Consider the following 21914-nt stretch of genomic DNA (forward strand, 5'->3'; position numbering starts at 1 on the left):
TGGATAAGTTAATTCAAATTCCAAAATATTACGTTTCTATTGCGCGTGCCGGACGATTATTATCGCGAGGGTTTTATGTAATTTATACACGCTTGGTAATTACATGAACACTTTTTCAATCGTGAGCGTATCAATTAAGTTCTTAATACGATCGATAATCTCGAGAGAGACCCGTTTCGCTACAACCACTTTGATTTTTCTAGTCCGCCTGGGTAGATTATGTAATAATATACACACACACACATATGCATATATATATGTATATATATATATATATATATATATATATATCGAGATAAACACGACCGGAATTCGTTTAAAAGCTAAGAGAATAATTTACATAGTACGGCCAACAAAGATTATGCAAAGGACAAACATTGTTCACGCGAGCCTGTAAATCTATTAGTCGTATAAGTGAGGACGAAAAAAGAAAAAAAGAAAAAATACGATGGCAATTAGCGGTCGAACGAACTCTCGGACTTATTTAACGGGCGAAGCGGAGAACGATTAGTTTGGTCCTCTGCCAAAACACTAATCACTCTTTCGTTTCGCTGACAAAAGTTTCTTGGACAGTAATCGCGATAGAGTTTTTCGTTGTGGCGAATCGAATCAATAAGTTTTCTTTAAAACTATGTCGATTCGTTCTTTTATATACATATCTGTATAAGATATAATAAAAGAGATATCAAGTTTTTAGACAATGTGGCATTTTATGAAATGAATCACATCGAACAGAAAATAATTTATAGATACCCAGAAACGCTTATCTACGTTCGAATAACCATGCGCACGAGAGAAAGAGAAGCATAGTTTGAAAACTATCTGGAGAATATCACGCGTCGTTCCGACGTAAATTCCAGTATACATACTTTTCAGATTTTATTGGAGTAACCGGTTCACGCGTTTCCAATTATTTTTATTTTACTGTTTTTAATTATTCCATCTACCGATATCGCGTTATAAACGAGGAACGAAAAGAGAAACTTGTTTTTCCACGTGGTTAATTAAATAAATGATTTTTGAAAAGTTTCATTGGATATACATACGTAGAATATCTAGGTTCTAACACCTTTCATGTTTGCCGATCGACTCGACTTTGCCGATGTCAAAGAGTACGTCACTTTATTTTCCTCATTAGGAGGAATGACTTTGGAAAGCGCAGTAAAAGTGTTTTCGCGTCTCATCGTTTTCTAGAGACTCCTTTGATTGACGGTAAACAGTTAGAAAGTTTAAGTCAAATATTTATTTTCTACCAGAGAACAATACGAATTGAAATGAAGAAAATACGAACGATTTCGTCGATGGAAAATGGACGTTGTATTTCCCGTAAATAAATGTTACAGAGTCACGTATTCGTATTGTAAATGTTAAGCAGCCGTCGTCGTTGCTTCGTTCAAACGCGAGATTATTTCGGATGCAGGAACTTGTAAAAAGTCTCATTCTCTCTCTCTCTCCCTCTCTCTCTCTCCCTCTCTCTCTCTCCCTCTTTCTCCTTTCTCTCGACTTTTCTTTTTCTGGCGATAAAGCTAGGAAGATAACTCGGTGTACGCGTTCTCATGAAACGATTCATTGAGAGGACAAAAATGTTATTCACGAGCTTTTATCTACAAAGAAGACGAGCGAGGAGGGCGATCTTTATGAAACGTTTACGAGGAGAATGAGTTTGCGACTCGGACGTTATTGTCGCGTAGTCACGTTTATTTCGTTCTCCTCTCTTTGTACGGCTCAAAGCACGGCTCTTTAAAGAAAAAAGAAAAAAAAAAAAAAAAAAAAAAAAAAAAAAAAAAAATAAGAAATTAGTTTTGCCTTGGGAATGTACGCGTACAAATGTCGTTTCAATTTTGCTCTAATACGAAAATGAAGGTTTTTTTCTTTTTTCTTTTTTTTTCTTTTTTTTTTGTCGACGTGATACATTCAGTCCCGTTTTCCTTCTCCGAAGAAAGATGGTAAGAAAGAACGTATGCCATTACGCGTATGATATCAGCGAGCAAGAGATGCATCGAATTATGGTAAAACGTTAATTGATGAAGACAGTAGCGCCGGGCACAACTCATGCACCTCAATGTCTCGTGCACCTGCGCGTGCGTGTTTCATGGCTCTTGCCGCATGGGACAACGCGGGATGCCACCATCAATTAGATTAATCACGTGTGCCACTACCATTTGGAATGTATGCGTCCGAAATTCGGACCACCCTCAAATTCGCCGACGGCAATACACACTTGACGCGTCGATTAATCATTCGCGATGAGATAATTTCGTTCGCGTTCTTGAAACTTTGGCGCTGGCGCCTTCGACGCGACGATAATAAGTGCATACCGAAGCAAGCGGCACGAAAATATTCTATAAGGGCTTTATTTCAAATCGATCGATAAACGTCTACTTCGAAAGTAGATAAATACCTAATGAACGACGTTGGAACGAATCTCAAGATTTAATTCATTGCCTTTCGAAAGTCAATAGGTATATATCGTATAGGAGTATCTAACTATTTACGGTTGTGCGTTAGAGGTTTCGCGGAAGCGTTCTCCTTCTGGTTCTCGTGTCATTGTACTAATGCATAGAACATACAAAACCACGAGTGCGTGGCACGGTAGTGGCGAGTCGAAAATAAAGGCCTCTTTGCCTCCTGAAAATACGTTGGTTAACACGATGCGCGAACGTAACGTCTTAACTTAACGATTGCCATAAAGAAGTTTATGCGGATAGGCAGCTTGTACAAAAGCGTCGATACGCTACAGCTTTTTCGTCTTTAATGACAACTAACGGTACGGGAAAGTTGAATTTTTCTCGATCGTTCCTAATGTTTCTTTTTTATCGTTAAAGCCAGTAAAGCCCGTCGATATCGGCAGCTTTGCGGAATTAATCTGCGGCGGATTCTCCGCGTTAAGGCTTTTCGTTCGTTTCTTCCTTCCTTTCTTTCGTCCTTTCGTCCTTCGATTCCCGATAGGGAAATTCGAAGGCATGATTAATGGCCGTCTAATTGAGCGAGGAATGAGTCGTCACTTTAATCGCAAGACGATCTTGTCGTTTGTTCGAGAACGACTTGCCGCCAGCTGACTTATCCTTCCTCTCATTAACGCGTCGATCGTTTCGAGCTTAGAGCCTCTGTTGAATTCAGCCATTATTTATTTCGCTTGGCTATTCCGTTGTAAAAACAAAAGAGAACAAAATAAATAATGAGAATATTTATCCGAACGATAAAAATCCAAGTAGGCATACTTGAAATTATTTATCTACGAAGCGCGCGAGAAATAGCTTGACGATAAACGTAATGCAATGCGATTTTTCGTGATTAATTTTAAGGAAGTATGATGAAAATGATGACAAAAGGAAGTATAATGACAAAAAAAAGAAAAAAAAGATTACTTTATTAAATCATCTTATCGGTCAGCAAATTGTGAAAGCAACGAATTCGCGATAACTATGTATGCACGTCAATACGTGAATAAATAACTGTCGCGTTGACAATTCCATAAATTTTCGTGAATCGGCATTACGTGGAAAATCGTGTGCGTTCAATCGATCCGTTGTGCGAATAATGAACGGTTACGAGATATCACCCTGTTTGGTATAGCGCGGTAGATATCTGTGGACGAAACCGAACCGATTTCTATTACAGATTAGAGACGCAATCGCAAGATGAATCTACGCGCAATCAGTGCGCGATTCCAATGGACTACTCTCTCTCTCTCTCTCTCTCTCTCACAACCGAGCGTTGTACCAACGACTTTTCTCTTTACAAAGATGCGTCGAAAAAGGAAGAAGGAAATGATCGAAATCGAATCATTTGCATTTTTCCATTAATTTTATCATTAATGCATTCTCCTTCATATGGAGTTATAGTAATAATCTTGAGAGCACGAATAAAGTCTAATCAAAAAATGATGATAGATGCATTATTATTGCTTCTTGTTATTTTCAAGTATTACTCTCGAAATATGTCAAAGTTCATAGCAAGTGCAGACCGAGCTGTATATGTACGCTGATAAACATGGTGGGGTGAAAGTATGCAACAAGGATGCATGCTTATACGACGCACCTTACCCAAAGCGTTCCTATTTTCCAACGACGGTAAGGCAAACTTCGCGAGCGTGCATTCGCGCGAACTATGCGCGAACCTTTGAAACGTTCTCGTCCTTCGCGAATTTCCATCATTCAACGTGCCTCTACGTGATTCCACGCACACACACACATATACACAGAGAGAGAGAGAGAGAGAGAGAGAGAGAACACACACCTGCACGCACATATAACATACTTACATGTGTATATAAATACGCTCTCGTACGCGTTTATGCGGGTCGGCAATCGCACTAATTGTAAGTGGTGCCGCACGGAAAATCGCACAGACGGCGCGTGACGTCGTAATTACGAGGCACTCGTGGCATAAACCACCGTCGCAATCTTTTTATTTGGGATCAAAGAGCAAGCACCGAAATACGTGACGCGAGAAGACTTTGGGGAAATAATTCGGTCGGATCGGGAAAATGCAAAGATTTTCTTAATAATAATAAAAAAAACACGCGAGTGTAAGGATCTCTTATATCATCGTATCTGGCACTATAAATTCTACAAAGTACGACCAAGCGTACGAAAGTAAAAAAGACGCTGCCTAGACGTAGTTTCTTGGAGAATTCGTAGACGGCCTCTTCTCCGATCCGGTCTAGACCTGTTTGATTTTCTGCTGAAAGGAATATTGAAAGTAGGACAGTAGGACCTGTTTCGCGAGAAAGGAAGGGTTCTAAAGATCTTATTACGGTATCCCTCGCGTGCCTTCGGGACATGGCCCCTTTCGAGCCCTTCTCCGTTCCCTCTCAACGCTTACCTCGCAGGTGTGTGAGTAAACTGGTGGTTCGTGGCACGACGGCTTATACCGGGTGATCGCTCACGAACAATTCCCTAAACACTTTGCTCTCAACTTTTTTGACCTTCCACACCGTTCCTTATCGCCTGAATATATCTCTTGTCGTTTTACATCGCGTTTGTATACGAAACACACTAATAATACGGACACATGCAGGTACTCGAAGAACAAAGCTCGAAGACCCCGTCGACATTCTTTGAATATCTGGTCTTGTCGACGGCAGCGGCTCTGTCTCGTTTATATGGAGTTGCTATGTAATATACACGTACATCCATCGTGCTATCTGCGTACGAGGTAATATTTACCTGCTACAGATAGAATAGAACCTCGCGTTATGCGTTCGTGTTATCGAGGGTGTCGAGTACGTCATCCAACATTGTCGCTATGAGTCGCTCATGCAAATCCTTCCTGATTTTTCGTGACAGTCTTCCACGAGGAAAAATTCGAAGACTATTTTGTGATACGAAAAAGAAAAAGAAAAAAGGGAAAAGACAAGAATCGAGCTAAATGGAGCCATGAATGATATTACGTTCTTGGATCATTGCACGGGTACACCTATATATGCTATTTCTCTCTCTCTCTCTCTCTCTCTCTCTCTCTCTCTCTCTCTCTCTCTCTCTCTCTCTATCTCTATCTCTATCTCTATCTCTATCTCTATCTCTATCTCTATCTCTATCTCTAACTCTATCTCTATCTCTATCTCTATCTCTATCTCTCTCTCCGAAAGAAAGGCTTTTCCGAACGAAAGAATTTTTCCTTGAACATTTATCAATCGTCCAAAATGAAAGTGTTCGATGAATTGTAAAGAAACAAAAGGAGGAGAACGAAAGCGATATAGTATCTCGAACAGAGACGGAGCTAATTTTCCGTGTCGACGTTTATCGATGATCCCCGAGCGTGATATTTCTCTTACGGAACAATCACCTTTCGATTTCTCTCGGATGGATGACACACGTTCGGGCTCGTTTGCGGTCGACGGGCTTTACCGTACGATGATGGGAGTAATCACGAAGCGACGGGTGCGCCACGGGGAGAACGGAAATTTCGGCGATCGGTTTTCAAATCAGATTTCATTCTCGCCCCAACGAATTCCCTGCGGTCTTCTCTGAGACCGCAAACACGAAGATGGAGGTGCGTGCTCCTCGCCGCAAATCGTTTTGCACCGTCTCCTTCTGTTTTCGTTAACCAAAGACAACATTCCTTCGATTCCGACGATTTTAATCTTTTCCCGGTTCTTTCAAGGAGTTTCTAATGAAAGGGATGTCAAACGAAAGATCAATGCTCACTTGTTCACCTTTCTTATACTTTCTTTTCCTTTTGCCGTAGACTCTCGATTTTCATTTCTTCCCTTTGATCAAAACTTCTTGATTGCAAGGAAACCAAAATTGTGCGTTCGTTACTCCTTGATTGGTATCTTCGCGACGTCTCTTTCATTTGCTCTTATCCGTGTTCTTCTTCAAGAAGAAACTTTGGTGCCTTTAAAACGTGACTCGGCGAACGATCTCTGGGAAATTGATACTCTCGGTTCTATCCCTGTCCTCGTGTGAACTCATCCAATCCATCTTCCCTCTGTCCTTCCCTTTGTCTTTCTACTCCTTTCCGTGTCTCTCGGTCACGAATGAGAGCATACCTTGACCGCGCTCTTCTACAGCCGGGGAGTTTGGATCAAGGGATCAGTAGATGGTAGAGGAGGCCAGGCAGTGTCCGAGAGAAAAGAAGAGTTCGACTTGCTTCGGGAGGAGAAAGGAAGAGAGATGGAAAGGGTCCACCATCCAACCGAGTGTGAGAAAGCGGCATTCGAGTTGGCGCGCGAACGATGAGGATGCCAGGTTAGAACGGAGCAACAGAGTGCGACGTTTCAAGCGTTCGTATTACCAAGAGAACATGCCGTGGAGTTGTTGGTAGACCTGAGCCAGACGGAGGGTGCCTTTATCGCGCCTCCAAGAGAGAGAGAGAGAGAGAGAGAAAGAATTCGAGGAAGAAGAGGATGGGAGAAAAAGGGGAGAGAGCGGAACGATCGATCGAGTGTGCGTGCGTGTGTGCGAGAGCTGAGAAAGAGAGACACAAAGAGAGAAACAGAGTAGGCGAAGGAGAAAGAGAGAAATGGAAGGAGAAGCAACAGGTTGGAAGGTTCGCCGTCGAGAATTATCAGTGGATGCGACCTCAAGAAATTACGGGTGCCACACACGTGTGCTGACCCATGTGGATGTGCCTGCGCATCCCTAGTTTATATGAAAATCAAAAGCTTTCTGCTCCGTACCCTCTGAACCTTTTCAAAGGACTATTAACGCCCATAACGTATACTTGCCGCGTATGCGGTAAATTCCGACCGTATCGTATTTTATCCTTCGCGCTGGTTGCTTTAATAGTTCTTCGAGTCGATGTATACGGGGTGTATGTAAATTGTTGGCGCAAACTTTCTCGGTCGATGGAATTCATTAGGAGAAACCTGCAACTTCTTTCGCTACTATCCAGCATTTAAATCTGCTATAATCATCCTCACAACCCGCCTACGGAGAGAATTACGAGCCGCGATTTCTTTTTTTCCGGATCGGCACATTGACGTGGCACGAGGGAATCAAAGTCAATGCCTTGAATTAGCCTCATCATCCTCCTCGTCCTCGTCCTCGTTGGCAACCAGAGGAAATAAAAATATCGCGAGGTCAGCATCCCTTCCCGTGGATTAGTATACCTATGTAAGTACTTCGTTTTGCTCCCTTTGAGAAGTACTTCAGAGGTACTCGACGAGACTCTCTTGTAATTACCATGATCAAACAATGTTAAAGGGAAATCGTAGCCACGTAATATCACGAACGGACTCACGAGTGCCTCTCGGAGACATTCCAACGAGCGATCTCTCCGATTGATCTCTCTCGGCAGACGCTCTTTGAGTTTCTCTGATTATAATCCACAAACGTGAACTCGAAGCATGTCCGAAAATGTCTGTGTGTTTGCGAGAGATAGTCAGAGAGAGAGAGAGAGAGAGAGAGAGAGAGAGAGAGAGAGAACCACTTGGGCACACACGCATGCTTGTACTTCGCTTTAGCGTACACGGTTCTCTCTGTGTAGAGAAGCAGAATGGACGTAGAGAGACAAGGAGAACAGCAAGCAATCGTTGTTGTTTCTCCGGATCCTCGTACAGAAGAGAAAATAGAATGATGTTTCTGATCTAACACGTTCACAATAGCATTGGCAACGAGCGATAAAAGATGCTACGTTAAGAAAGACAAAAATTGATGTCTCCGGCGACGGAACCGTTATGACCGACGTGATCCGACACGTGAATTTCCTTCTCCTTTTCTTTTACTTTTTGTTTTCTCTCTTTTCTGATCTTTTGACCTCCTCCCCCCGTCCCCGGTACTTTATCGACTTTACGTCAGTACGCTCGTCGACCATAATATTTAGGAGCAAACTCGTCGTCTTCTTCGTCAAATTTCTTACGGACGAGTGACTATGAAAAACCTGACCATCACCCTTTCTCCGTCCTTTCCTGCTTCTACTTCTGCGAATCCACGCTTCCGTGACTTTGAAAGCGATTTGACAAAATCGATTGAAAGCGAATTTTTAATCTTTTATATATTTAATCTTCCGACTAAGAAAAGTTTCCCTTTGGCCCATTTTAATTGTTCATTTTAATCATGATTATCGCTTATTATTTATCGTCAATTTCATAGTTGCCTTATTGCTTCTATTAAATTAGTTTCATCCTTCTCGTATTCTCGTAGACGAGGAAGACCATTTTCGATTATATCGTCTTCTCTCGTCTCGATCCGACGAAGTAAGTACCAGGAGAACAGAAAATGCATCGTGTTGCATTCTGCACTAGGGTGCATATACTTGCATACAGCCGCACGTATAACCATATAATACACGTAGGCGAGCTATGCACGGTTTTACGAGTCCATTCCAGTGAGTTTATAAATAATGGACGACCGGATGAATTATTGATCTGTGCGAATCGATCGAAACGAATTGCTTTATCATCATCGGGAGCTCTCGCCCGAAGGAATGCATTTTTGATTGTTCCCTGCATCTGCACCCTCTTTTAGTTTTAGTCAGCACGTTTATATCCCTCTTCCACTTACACGTTAGAAGCATAAGAGACGTTAACGTGCGACATAAATTACCTTTGGAAATTTAAGCGATCCACGCTAAACGATTTCTACGACATGGCGAATTTTGTACTCAATGGATACTACTTTTGTCTATCTCAAAATTTCGTTAAATCAGCACTTTTTTTTGATTGTACCAAGTTCGTCGTTGGTTCACCCTGTATGCTAGTTCAACGAAGTAAAAACATCGTAAGGTTCAAGCCAACAGTCGGCCCTTTCGATGCCCTTCCGGAAAGACCGGACTCCCTTTTTCGTTGACCTTTCTTCCGCGAAAAGCCACCATACTAAGCACATGTGTGGTCGCAAGAGAGAGAGAGAGAGAGAGGGAGAGATGGCTTGCTAGAAAGTTTTAGTGCGGACCGTTGACCCGAGCCTGAGGAATAATTCACGAGTATCTTTGCCGACACGTCGAGTGTTTTAAGACTATAGGAAAGAATCGAATTTAACGAATTGATGTTACTACTGCTAAATAAATATTCTAAAGGATCCTTTTTTTCTTATGCGGTACGAATTTGACACGTTAAATAGAATATCTTCGAGGGAATTTAATTATACGCATGTTAAAAATTTGTCCAAATATTATATTTTAGAGTTTCGTCCGAACGATAAAAGCGATAAGATTTATATTAAAAAGAAGTTTCAAATGTGGCTGATAGGTTCTTTTAAAAGTCCGCCAACACGCCGCGGGATTACGGATGGATATTAAAGCAACACATACGTATCTACGTACATTCAGCTGATAAAAGCGTAGAACGTTTAGTCGGCTGCATCAAAGGCCCGTACAATCTTCGGGTTCTCTCTTACTAACTCATGCTAATCGTCAACCCTTTGACAGTGGTGCTCATTCTTTTACGCGGTCTTCGATCGCGACCACTAGATGAGAGTTAATTCGAGACAAATATTATAACGTTCCCGAGCTCTTATTATCCACGTTAGTTTTCACGAATAGAAATAAAATTTCCAACGAATCGTTCGATTCGGCGAAAAAAAGTATAAGAAAAGTACAAGATTCGTGGATTATTCAGGAAGATACGCGTAGATATATCACGTTCCACGAAAGTAATTGCATCGGGAGGGGAGATGGCGGATACGGGTACGGTCAGGGTGCCGCGAGAAAATAATTTTCCACTCTTCCTCTCGTTGCTTTTTTCATGCACGTGACGCACGTGTCCGGAGTAGTCGGGCGATAAATAAACCACGAGATGTACCTGAATGTGTCTCGGTCGGAGAGAACTCGGAGGAGAAGAAGTAGAACGCTTGTAACGAAGAAAAGGGTGTGCCCTGGAGTATTAACTTATGGAACAGAAATAACAGCCTTCTCCCCCTGGAGGAGCCAAAATAACTCACGAAATACTGGATTGTCCGCAACATGTACGTGCTCCGTACCTGAGAGAGAGAGAGAGAGAGAGAGAGAAAGAGGATGTAGAAATAGATATAGATAAAGAAAGAGAGTGCTTCCCACGTTTGGAATTCCGGCTGCTCAATATTTCTAGCCGCGGATGAACCGTCTATTTATTACTCGTCCTACAGAATTGTTTATTTGCCTAAACACATACATGGCGACCGAGTGAAATAGAGTCTAACTGTTCATCGAGTGGGAGGATAAGAAAAATGTAACAATACCATCCGTATCCGTGATATTTCTTTCGGATTAGCCTAAAGAAAAAAGTATTATCGTTATTTTTAATATATTCGACGGAAAAAAATATTAGTCATTTGTACTTCGATCAATTTTATTAAAAGTCAACGGACGAGAGAAGAAGAAGCATTTGTAGATTATAAACGAATGCGTTAAGAAAGTTACCTTTTCGAAAATGATATTGCTCTTCGAGAATTGATATGCGCGGCTTTATTTACAGTATTAACTTTATGATTTTTGCCGTTAAAGTAATCGATTAGAAAGAAGATTTTTATTATAAAATAAAATGCGAGAAAGTAGGACGAGTTGCGAACAATCGTACTGCGTATGCGTACGGTACTTAGTCGGGAACTAAATTAAAATTAAACATCTCTTAAGTATTTACTTTAACAAACGCTTTTGAATATCGCCTTGATACTTATCCACGTCGCGAAACCAAACTATATCTGCTAGAAAATTGCATTCGATGCATTGGCTTTCGTGAAAACTCGCGACCCGTCCGTATATGTATAGTGCATCTACATATATACATATAAACGCGGTGAATTTTAAAGGCCGTCATGTTACACGCGTAACACAGTCGGTATAGACATATTTAGATATATACGTACGTATGTACATACACACAAAGTCGGAAGGTGGTACGTCTACATAGAAATAGAAGGAAGGAATTAGCATAAGCCATTGTCCTGCCAGTTCGCTGGCCAGTAGGAAGTATCTGAAAGCTCCTCGCAATAAGCCTTTCCACGGCGCAGGTGTAGTACTGTTATAACCGTAAATTGAAGGTTCGAGGATGTCCATGGATTTTCCTGGTCTTTTTTTTAAACGATGTATTAACGAGCGATTCGATAATTTCATTCGGTAATTAATACGATTAAAGTATTAATCGAATTAAATCGATTAAACAATGTTGCAAGAAAGCGGTTAGAGTACTTCTCGGTTTCGTCTATTTTTATAATCAACGATCAAACGAAGAAAGGACAGAAAGGAAACACGTGTTCGCCATGCTGTCCCGCTTTCTTGTCATGTGCGAATCGTATTTCGTCTGGAAGATTTATCGACGCTTTCATATTTAAACCGCCTCTTTTAAGTTACCCTTTACGAAGAGTTAGCTGAACTGTTAAGACATTTAAATACTAAATGACAAATAATTGACTAAAGAAGGATAAAAGATGATGAAAAACAAAAAGAAAACTAACCACGTGCTCCTGATGACGGTCATCCCGATGAGGATGCTCTCCGGTTGAAGGGAACACCGGAATGTCCTCTCGGCTAGATTAACAACACGACGCGAAGAAGAAGAGGAACACGCAGCAGCACCTCTACAGACCGGGAGTCGGGCGCTGACTGAACGTGACTGCGATTCTCTGGAACCGGGAGGAGGCTGCGTCGACCAGCCAGGGACCACGAGCCTGTGGCCTCCTCCTGACACTCGAGTCGTAACTAATTTTTCCCTACCCCTTCCCCAACCCCCGCCCATCTCTCCTTCTCCTCCCTCGCTCTCACAGAATTCCTCTCCAGAACTTGATTGAAGTCTGCCGTCGTTACTATCGTGATTTCCCGAGTTTTAGAGTTTTCGAGGTAAATCTTTTTTCCCAAAGATTCTATTTATATAAGAAAAATCCAGTACATGCGTAACGTGCCATCGAGTAAGCGTGCTCTCTTGTTTCAAGAATCGGTGCAATTAGACGACTAAAAGGAGAAGTAAAATTACTTCTTCTGTTTCTAGTTCTTGTCGATATTCTTACGTGGCCGCAAGGTGAGAAAAATGCGATACGAGTTCTCTCAAAGAACTCCCGGCTTTTGAAAATTCATTCGGTTCTCTCGCGGGGCAGAGGTGGGAACGTCTTAATGGAAACGAAGCGATCGCTGGCAAGCAAACTGGATGGATGAACGATCGGATGAGCAAAGGAGCGAGCGATTTACGACCGATCCAGTCTCTCTCGTTTTCGTTCCATCTCTTTTTAGCACGTGGAAACGTCTGATGAATAATGTAAGGCATGCATCGCGATCGGCCGTTAATAGTAACGAGCGAGCATTATTCCTCAGCGAGGAATACTCGAATGGCACCTCGCATGGCCCTCAAACGAACGGCAGTACTTCGTATAATTAAACTTTCAGACCAATTACCGTCCCTTCCCCACCCACAGAGCACGTCTCGCGGAGCTTCTTGAAAGAACACTTTCCAAGTGCGCGCTCCTCGTCGAACGTCATAACGCACGTTGGAGACCAACGATAATGACTTTTAATAAGAAATGAACACATAAAAGAACCTCTGTTCGATGTGGCCACGAATCATTAAAATTAAATTTTAATGTTTCGCCGATCGTGTAAGGGAGAAACCTTTCTCCTTTTCCATTTCATTGCTTTTCACTCTACATATTATTTCGATTATAATAATTTTAAGTCAGTAAAATTGTTCGCTGCGTGACAAAATTGCACTTTAAAAATCAACCGCTGTTTCAAATACATTAATAAATTTCTGTCCGTCAGGAGGAAAGTATCGCATGAGTTTTTCATATAAATTCAAATGTTATATGTATGTACGTATATGTGTGTATATATATATATATATATATATATATATATATGTATATGTATATATATATATATGCTCGACGGGGGCGCATACGAGCAGCGAATCGTATATCCCACGCGTAGGCTGCGCTTATTCTCGTAATGTAAACGTTAGGACGATTGAATATCGCAAAATTTTCGAAATTGAAGGTAGGCGAAATCGTTCCATACGCGGAAGTACTCTTTGTCTCGTGGGTTTGCTGTATTTAAGACTTATAAAGAGAAGACAAAAATTCAAATCAAATTCGCCCTTTTCCAAAAGACAATAAATAAGGAACACTGTTACAAAACGATCCTGTACTCTTTCGCGATCTACAACGTATGAGAGAGAGAGAGAGAGAGAGAGAGAGAGAGAGAAAATAATAAGGAAAATAAAGGAATAGAGCAAAAGAATTTGGTAATATTTCACACTAACCGGATAAATCGATGGTGCATGATTAACGGCGTGGTCCGCCGATCGAGCGGAGATCCAAGCAGCCCTCACGAAGATTCCCAAGCTCGAAACTTGAACCAACGATGTCTTTACGTACTCGTAGAACGTACGTGTGTAGAAGAGAGAAAAGAAGGACCGAATTGCGTTGCTCGCGCGCCTGCGACTCGCGAGAGAAAACTAAGCCGAAAGAGGCTTATAGCGAGACCGAAGAGAGAGGACCGCTCTGTTGGAACCCCCGATGCGAAGGAGGAGAGAGAGGCGGAGAGATAGGCAGAGGGAGAAAGAGGGGGGCAGAGAGAGAGAGAGTAGGGTGCAGGCGCAGCAGAGCAAAGAGGAGAAAGAAAAAGAGTAGGAGGGAGAGAGGGAGGTGATGGAGCCCAAGAGGGATTCGGAGAGGAACCGGTGGGGACTTCTTGCTCATTCATACTCGAACGCCTCCGCACAGAACGAGAGAGAGAAAGAGAGAGAGTGTCCCTCTCCCTCTTTCTCTCCACGAATGTCTCCATGTAACTTCTTGCGCGGCACTCGAGATGCGTTCAATGCCACTTAATCAACGTATTTCTCGAGATTAGAGCCGAAACGTTCGTTAATAATCGTCATTTTCCGTCTCCCTTTCTCCTAGCTAATCTTCTCATCGAATTAGCGGCTAGTATTGTTCATTATCACGTCTGTGAATTCGTTGTTAGCCGAGCATTCAAAGTTTTGTACGAGATTATTCAAGATTTTCTCCATATCGATTCGTCAAAACTTTTCTGTTAGTTTTATCAATTGATAATTAGAAATTCAAGTAATCTAATACTTGGAAATTGTTGGTCGAACAAAGACCTTTGAAATGAAGAATAAGTGGGAGTAAAGCGTAGAAAATCCTAATGGCGATCAACGTTCAAATATTGTTAATTCGACGATTAATGAATACGGAGATATGTCACGATGCGTATAACGGGCATTGGCATATACGCCTGATCAATTTCGATCAATCCCTGATAATTCCGTTCAAAATGAAACTGCATTTCGAGGCGTACCTATTCATAATCGTACGTACGTATGTACGTGCCTTTTATTAATTACCATACGATTTCGTTAATTATGAAGCATTATGCCGTACACGTGCGATACCACTGCCAATTGAAATATTCGCGACGTGTAACTGTGGTCCGATGTCCAATACTTGCGTTTCTAATGCTAATGCGAATTATTGACAGGCTTTAAGTCATCCCAGTTATTTTCTGCTCTATGTCCATTATCTTTAACCTCGCATTAAACGTTCAACGTCGCCTTTGAAGTTACCGCGAGATAAAAGCAAAAAAAAAAAGGAAATATCACTATGTGCGTCTATTTTTAAAAAGTGGATAGGTACATACAGTAGTAAGTACGTACTTGTCTCGCATTACACTCGCGGTATATTATATTATTTCGCATTAAAAAATAAATATATATGTAATGATTAATCGTATAATATAATAAGCGTATAAACGCATCGTGACCTCTCAGACACCGATCTCCATTCTAATGCACTCTCATAGAATTCTCCATTAACCGTAATAGTCTATCATTTTCCGAACCAATGTTCCGTACGACCGAATCGCTTTGGTATAAACAACGATACGATTTTGCAGATAGAAAAGTTAAGTTCGAAAAAAATGCAAAACAAAATTGAAAAAAAATCAAAACGAGAGGATAATTCGAAAAAATTGAAAAGAAATTGAATCGAAAATTTGTTAAATTGGTAACACACGCGATATTCTTTAGACATATACGTATGTATGAGTACGCTATTCGGTGGGCGTAAAAGGAAATGTGCCGGATGACCTCGGGTAGCTTCGGTTGTATTTAGGACACCCGATAGACGATAGCTACGAGCTCCAGGATGCAAACTGATAGAAACTGGCGCGTGTGATTCAACTTCATTAAGAGATATATATATATGTATATATATATATATACACGCTCGCGCGCACGCGTGCTCGCGCGTGCTTGCATGCGTGTGGATGTATATATTATAAATACGTTCATTCAGTTTCACCTCCAATATTTGTCGACGACATTTCAAATTCACGTTTCACTTATCCCCTATGAAATAATTATCGATATAAGGCTTTGAATAGCTTCATATCTCGCTAGGCAAATATTTCGTTCTTTTTCTTTTTCAAATTCTACAAAATAATATCCATGGACCTATGGATATATATATAAATACACATATATAAATGAATCGACTTTCATTTTCACGCAAAGTATAATGGTATCGTTAGTAAGTAATTGTAGAAGAACGACGAATAGGATGATGTTTATCGTTGGTCCATTTTTATCTTTTTCTATTTCGTTGATAGAAGCCAATTTGGCAAGAGGTTCATTAAAATAATTGGGTCGCCAGATAAGTTTTTATATTTTTCGCCTGCTCCGAGTCAGAGAAACAAAACGATTGAATAACGTCTATTAAAAGAACGAGAGGCGGTTTTTCAATGAATGTGTAAGTCTATTATACATACATATAAACGTGTACGTGTGTGAACCGTGAATTCCGTTGAAAATTATAAAACAGACGAGGAAAGTGAGCGTAGGTTATGCCTTCCTCGTGATATGTTAATGATATCTAAATAATTTTCTAAGTGACGTCATTCTTTTCCTTAATAGGGTGCCATCGCATAAATCATCGAAGTGACCAAGAAAAATGGCTTATTCTTACAACATCGAAGAAGTTCCAATGGCCGACGAGCCGTGCGTGGAACACGACATTCGCCGTGCGAAACAATATTTGTTGAAGCATAGTCCCGAGTCCGGTGATAATCTGTACGTAATTGTATAAAAAAATAAAATTTAGAAAGAAACATATAGATTTATACTATCGAAAGATTTTAGGTACGACCACTTGTCGGATCTCCTCTCTAAGATACTCGCTGAAAGGCCAAAAAATGCTGTCGATTTATTCGAGGAGTATAGCAGACGGTTGAAGGAAGAAAGATTCAAAACCGAAACTGATCATTTGCGTGACGTATACGTTCCACCTGTGCAATATGAAAATGCAAGAAAGCTTATCGCCTTGTTTCAAGTAAATCAAACGTTTCGAGTTAAAACCCTTTCGATATTATGTATATAATTTGAAAAGTCGTCTTTCCGATCGAAGAGCTCGATAACCGAAACGATAGACGAAGAAGATAGAATGGAGGATGATGAGGAGAGTGAGAAAAAGAAATCGATACCAAATATGATGGACTTATTATTTTATTTCGAACAAACTGGCGTGGGTTTGCCACGAGGCGAAATGATTTTCCTTAATCTAGCGATAAGAAAATTAGCGAGCAGCGTCCCCATCGAAAACGTGAGGTACCGTCTATAAAATATTTTGATCCTAATGATGCACTCGATATTATTTATCTTTAAATTATAGTAACCGAAAATTTGTATCTTCGCGAGTATAGGTTTTGGGGTAAGATCCTTGGTAATCCGAAGAATTATTACGTCGTGGAGGCCGAACTTAATGAGGACGAGCTACGAAGGAGATTAGAGGTAATTGCTTCTATATCGGTTTCAACGATTTTTTCAACGATTAAAATGAAGAATAATTTTTCAAAGTAGCAAGTGACAGCCACGAAGGAAATTAGAGAAGAAAATAGGGAAGAGAGAGTGCAGGAAATATCGGGCGAAGAAGAGGAGGAAAAAGGATTACAGTTGGTATTTCCACCATTGCCAGTTAGTACATGGGAAATGCCAGCGGAAGTGCCACCGGAACAAATTGGAACTGGTGTAAACGCTAAGGTCCAAAGTTTTCTCTTTAATCTACTTTTTATTCTCTCTTTCTCTCTCTCTCACTCTCTCTCTCTCTTTCTCTCTCTCTCTCTTTCTCTCTTTCTCTCTCACTCTCTCTCTCTCTTTCTCTCTCTCTCTCTTTCTCTCTTTCTCTCTCCCTCTCCTTTTTGTTTTCTCGTTCTCCCCTACTCATTTTCATTTTCTATTTCTTTTAGGTATATTTCGTATGCAACAGACCAGGAATCGATGATTGGCTCGAACTTCCAGCGGTCACGCCGCAACAAATAATGATTTCTCGTGAAATCGTTCGTTACTTTACCGGCAATTTGAAGACACCGGTATAATTAATATTTTTGATCATTTTAGAGAAGCACTACGCATATATCTTTTCGATTATTAGATACACACATTTCCACCATTTCCTGGGACCGAAGAAAATTATCTCCGAGCAGAAATCGCGAGAATCAGCGCAGCCACCGACATATCGCCAATAGGCTATTTTACGTTCGGTGGATTAGACGAGGAAGAGGAGATAGATGAAGAGACGGGAGAAGGTTAGCATCTATGTATATTCGACTTAAATCAATATTTTTAACTTCTCTCAAATTGGACGAAACGTTAGGATTTCGATCTAATTGATTAATCAACGAGGTTATTCTACATTCAGGAGGGACCTTGACGGAGAATGTGCATTACGATCCATTGCCGGTCAAGGATCTAGTGGATCCATCAATGTCGAATTGGTGTCATCATACTCCGTACATTCTGAAGCAGGGACGTACGGTCTGGTGGGATCCACGAGAAAAGGAGGTTGACAAATTATTCCGTAGAATTATTTTCATCTCGTTTTTCGCGCATTTCAATCAATTTACGATTGATACGGAGAAAAACTTTTTATTCTCATTTGACGACTCGAATCTGAATGCGTCGAATTTGAATTGTTAATCGTTAATAAGAAGTTAATGATCAAACAAATGACTTAATAATTTAGCGTCATTAACATTAAATCGTTCATTGGGATTTATAATAAAATATTTCTTTCATAATCGTTGACGGTTAATTAAATGAAATATTCGATTGAACAAAAATATATAATATAACCGATGGTGTATTGTCCAGTTTAAAAGAATGACTTAAGAAATGATTTAGGAAGAAGCATTAGAGGAAGAAGAAGAAGAGGAAGAGGAAGGTGAAGGAGATGAAATTAGAGCCGGAGATGCGGTTAAAGAAACTGGACCACCTTTGTTGACGCCATTGTCCGAAGATGCTATTTTAGAATCTGTATTTCCGTGGACGACCAGGCAATCGTCGTTCGTTCAATTAGACACCGCGGTTGCTTTAGTAAGGTCAAATATTTGGCCTGGTGCTTACGCGTTCGCCGTTGACAAGTGCGTTATGATATCCCATTAAAGCATTTTTCTATTCGACTAGACCGAACTAAGAAGGGAATAGGCGAGAGCTTAACAAGATAATTAATAATTTGTCCTACAATCGTAGGACATGCCCATGACCGTGCCCGTGCCCTATGCACATGCAGATGCATAGGCACGGACCTATTTCACGGCATAAAATGAATGCTCGCGCGATCGTTCGAGATCGCGAAATGAGCTAACGGAGCGGAGGAAATTATGCTGATCTGCAGTCACGTTACCAGAAAATTAATGCGCGCGAAATTACGCTAATGCAATTTTAATGGTGTCATTTTCGCAGACGTTTCGCCAACGTGTACATCGGCTGGGGTCACAAGTACAACGCTTACAATTACAATCCACCATCTATGCCTCCCGTTCAGGATCAGTATAAAATTGGTCCGGAGGTCATGGAGATTCGGGATCCTACTTTTGAGGAAGAAGAGACTTACCGTATCGCCCATTTACCACCTCCACCATTATCGATAGGTAATGACATTGTTAACAACGATAATCGATAATTAATGCATCGATATAACGTTTTATACATGTGTAGGAGAAGGAGAGGAAGTGTTAGGAGAAATAGAGGAAGAGGAAGAAGAAGAGGATGAATAATTGACAATTAAACTTCATGAATAATTCGAATCAACATGAACTCAATTGAAAATAATAAAAATGAGAAGAAAATAATCAGACATGAAAATGTATTTAAATACCTTCCCGCTTATTTACCGATGCGGTAGTAGAGAGATTTTAAGTCACGATAATATCCGTCGGCAAGTAGATTCCTTCTCTTTCACGATATGTTCTTACTCCAAAGGTAACCGATATTATTATCGATAATACTTATGCGTTTATAGTCCCAATACATTTATCTCTATACTTTTCGATTAAAGCAAACTTGACAAAATATTCATAGATATGAACAAAATATGAATTACAATAGTAATAGGAGAATACTCTACGAAATATATAGTATTTAATTTGAGAAGTGTAAAAAGAAAAGAAAAAAAAAGAAAAAAGTAAATAAATAAATAAATGAAAATAAATAAAAAGTATATAAACAAATAAAAATAGTTATCTTACAATTCTATCAATATATAATCTGCTTATTTATTAAAGTTTTTTTATTATATTTTTTATATACTATATCCCAATTGTCATAATTAATGATAATTAATGATAATTTAAAGGAATTTTTTTTTTTAAGCATTATTCATTATTCAGGATTATCGAAATAATGAAGGAATAAATCAAATTAAAAAAATAATGATTTTAAATCAAAATAAGATAACTAAGCAAATTTAAAGAGATGAAAATAGTGCCATCTATATTGATATATGTGTAAGAGCAATCTCTTACACATCATATTTCATAAAAAGAACGTTTCTTTTAATACTAATTAAATATGAAAGAGACTCTACTTTTTAATATCCATTGGAATATTTCTATTTAATCAACAGTTATATCTTCGTGGCCGTACATAGTCATACATCCTTGTCTCCAGTGAAAGCAGAAGAATATATTATAGAGAAATCAAAGTCTACATACTAAAGTTCATTTGATTTTCGTGTATATATATACTCTTAACTATTATCACTTTGCACTTTGTTTCTGGTCATAACACAGTGAAGCTCCTTTGGAATTCTTTTTTTTTCTTGGTGAAAATAATCAATTAAAATATTTTATGTGTTAAAAATTTTGTTTACAATGCTTAAGGTAATTATTATTTCCTATTATTTGATAACAATTGAAAATATTGCTCCTGTATATTAAAGATGCCGATAACCATATGCGTGTACGTAAACGTACAACGTAAATAAAAATTATCGATTAATAACAATAAAAATTATAACAACGAATAGATAAATATAAATTAAATCTTATATATTAGGATCTAATGGTTTCGTATCTAATAAGGTAGTAGAACGAATGTATCTAATTAAAAAACATTTCAGAATACAGTAGCATTAATAACGGGTGGAGCCTCTGGTCTTGGTCGTGGAACTGTACAAAGATTTGTCAAAAAAGGTGCAAAAGTTGTAATAGCTGATCTTCCTAATTCAAAAGGACAAGAGCTTGCAGATGAGTTGAAAGATCAGGCTGTGTTTGTACCAACTGATGTAAGATTATAACAAGTTAATCTTTACTATCTTTACAAGTTAACGATAACAAGTTAATCTTGTACTTATTAAAGTTTTACTTAAACATAGTATTTATATGATCTTCCTATATTAATTTCATGTAAAACATATATTTTTGTAGGTCACTTCGGAAAAAGAAGTATTAGTAGCTTTGAAAACAGCTAAGCAGAACTTTGGCAAGTTAACTGCAGTTGTAAATGCAGCAGGAATAGCATGTGGTCTTAAAACATATGACTTTAATAAAAATCAACCGCATCAGTTGGAAATATTTGAAAAAATAATTAAAGTAAATACTATAGGAACTTTCAATGTAATCCGTTTAGCTGTTGGCCTTATCGGTGAAAATATACCTAATGAAGATGGTGCACGTGGTGTTATAATCAATACAGCAAGCGTGGCAGCATACGAAGGACAAATGGGACAAGCAGCGTATTCTGCCAGTAAAGGTGCTATCGTTGGAATGACTTTACCAATTGCGCGTGATTTATCTAAACAGGGTATACGCGTTGTTACTATTGCACCTGGATTATTTGATACGCCGTTATTTAAATCCTTACCAGACAAAGTACGTGATTCTTTGTGCAAAATGATACCTCATCCACAAAGATTAGGTAAACCTGATGAATACGCACAACTGGCACAACATATCATCGAAAATCCACTTTTAAATGGAGAAACAATAAGGTTGGATGGTGCTCTCAGAATGACTTAACCTAAGAATTCGAATGTTTTTATATATTGAAATGGATAAAGGATATATATTGGGTTACTAAAATAAATCTCTTTATAATGCTATATATGATATAAATTTGTGAATCAAAATATTATTTTGCTTTTATTTTTATGTTAATTTTGTATCTCTCTCTCTCTCTCACTCTTTCTTTTCCTCTCCTGTCCTTCCTTTTCTGCTCCAATCCGTAGGTAACATGAACTAACGTGATATGAAAGCTAATATATACCTTAACTAACCATTCGGTAGATGTCGTT

At 39.5% G+C, this 21914-nt stretch overlaps 3 protein-coding genes across 8 annotated transcripts in view; 2 read left to right on the top strand and 1 right to left on the bottom strand.

Moving 5' to 3' along the window:
• Positions 1-13807, bottom strand: part of LOC124429977 (papilin) — a 54484-nt gene extending 40677 nt beyond the window's left edge. For 3 of the 6 annotated variants that reach the window (XM_046975930.1, XM_046975928.1, XM_046975926.1), the window contains exon 1: positions 11817-11995. In XM_046975930.1, coding sequence (XP_046831886.1) covers positions 11817-11839 — 23 coding nt within the window. In that variant the 5' untranslated portion in view covers positions 11840-11995. Of the gene's footprint in view, positions 1-11816; positions 11997-13609 lie in introns of those variants that run through there. The other 3 variants (XM_046975929.1, XM_046975931.1, XM_046975927.1) reach the window with 2 other exon arrangements.
• Positions 1-19466, top strand: part of LOC124429978 (radial spoke head protein 4 homolog A) — a 40198-nt gene extending 20732 nt beyond the window's left edge. The window contains 10 exon segments of the mRNA XM_046975932.1: positions 16262-16417; positions 16487-16676; positions 16752-16951; positions 17047-17383; positions 17590-17712; positions 17775-17928; positions 18042-18184; positions 18524-18762; positions 19085-19272; positions 19340-19466. Of these exon segments, the coding sequence (XP_046831888.1) occupies positions 16299-16417; positions 16487-16676; positions 16752-16951; positions 17047-17383; positions 17590-17712; positions 17775-17928; positions 18042-18184; positions 18524-18762; positions 19085-19272; positions 19340-19398 (1752 nt within the window). The 5' untranslated portion in view covers positions 16262-16298 and the 3' untranslated portion in view covers positions 19399-19466.
• A 677-nt stretch (positions 19467-20143) lies between these two features.
• LOC124430228 (3-hydroxyacyl-CoA dehydrogenase type-2-like) lies at positions 20144-21749 on the top strand. The gene is made up of 3 exons (XM_046976504.1): positions 20144-20502; positions 20742-20906; positions 21049-21749. Exons 1-3 carry the CDS (start codon positions 20494-20496, stop codon positions 21637-21639), a joined length of 765 nt encoding a protein of 254 aa, XP_046832460.1. The 5' UTR covers positions 20144-20493; the 3' UTR covers positions 21640-21749.
• The last annotated feature ends 165 nt before the right edge of the window (positions 21750-21914 follow it).

This window comes from Vespa crabro, chromosome 17 (assembly GCF_910589235.1).
Source record: "Vespa crabro chromosome 17, iyVesCrab1.2, whole genome shotgun sequence".
In the NCBI taxonomy this organism is placed as follows: Eukaryota; Metazoa; Arthropoda; class Insecta; order Hymenoptera; family Vespidae; genus Vespa; species Vespa crabro.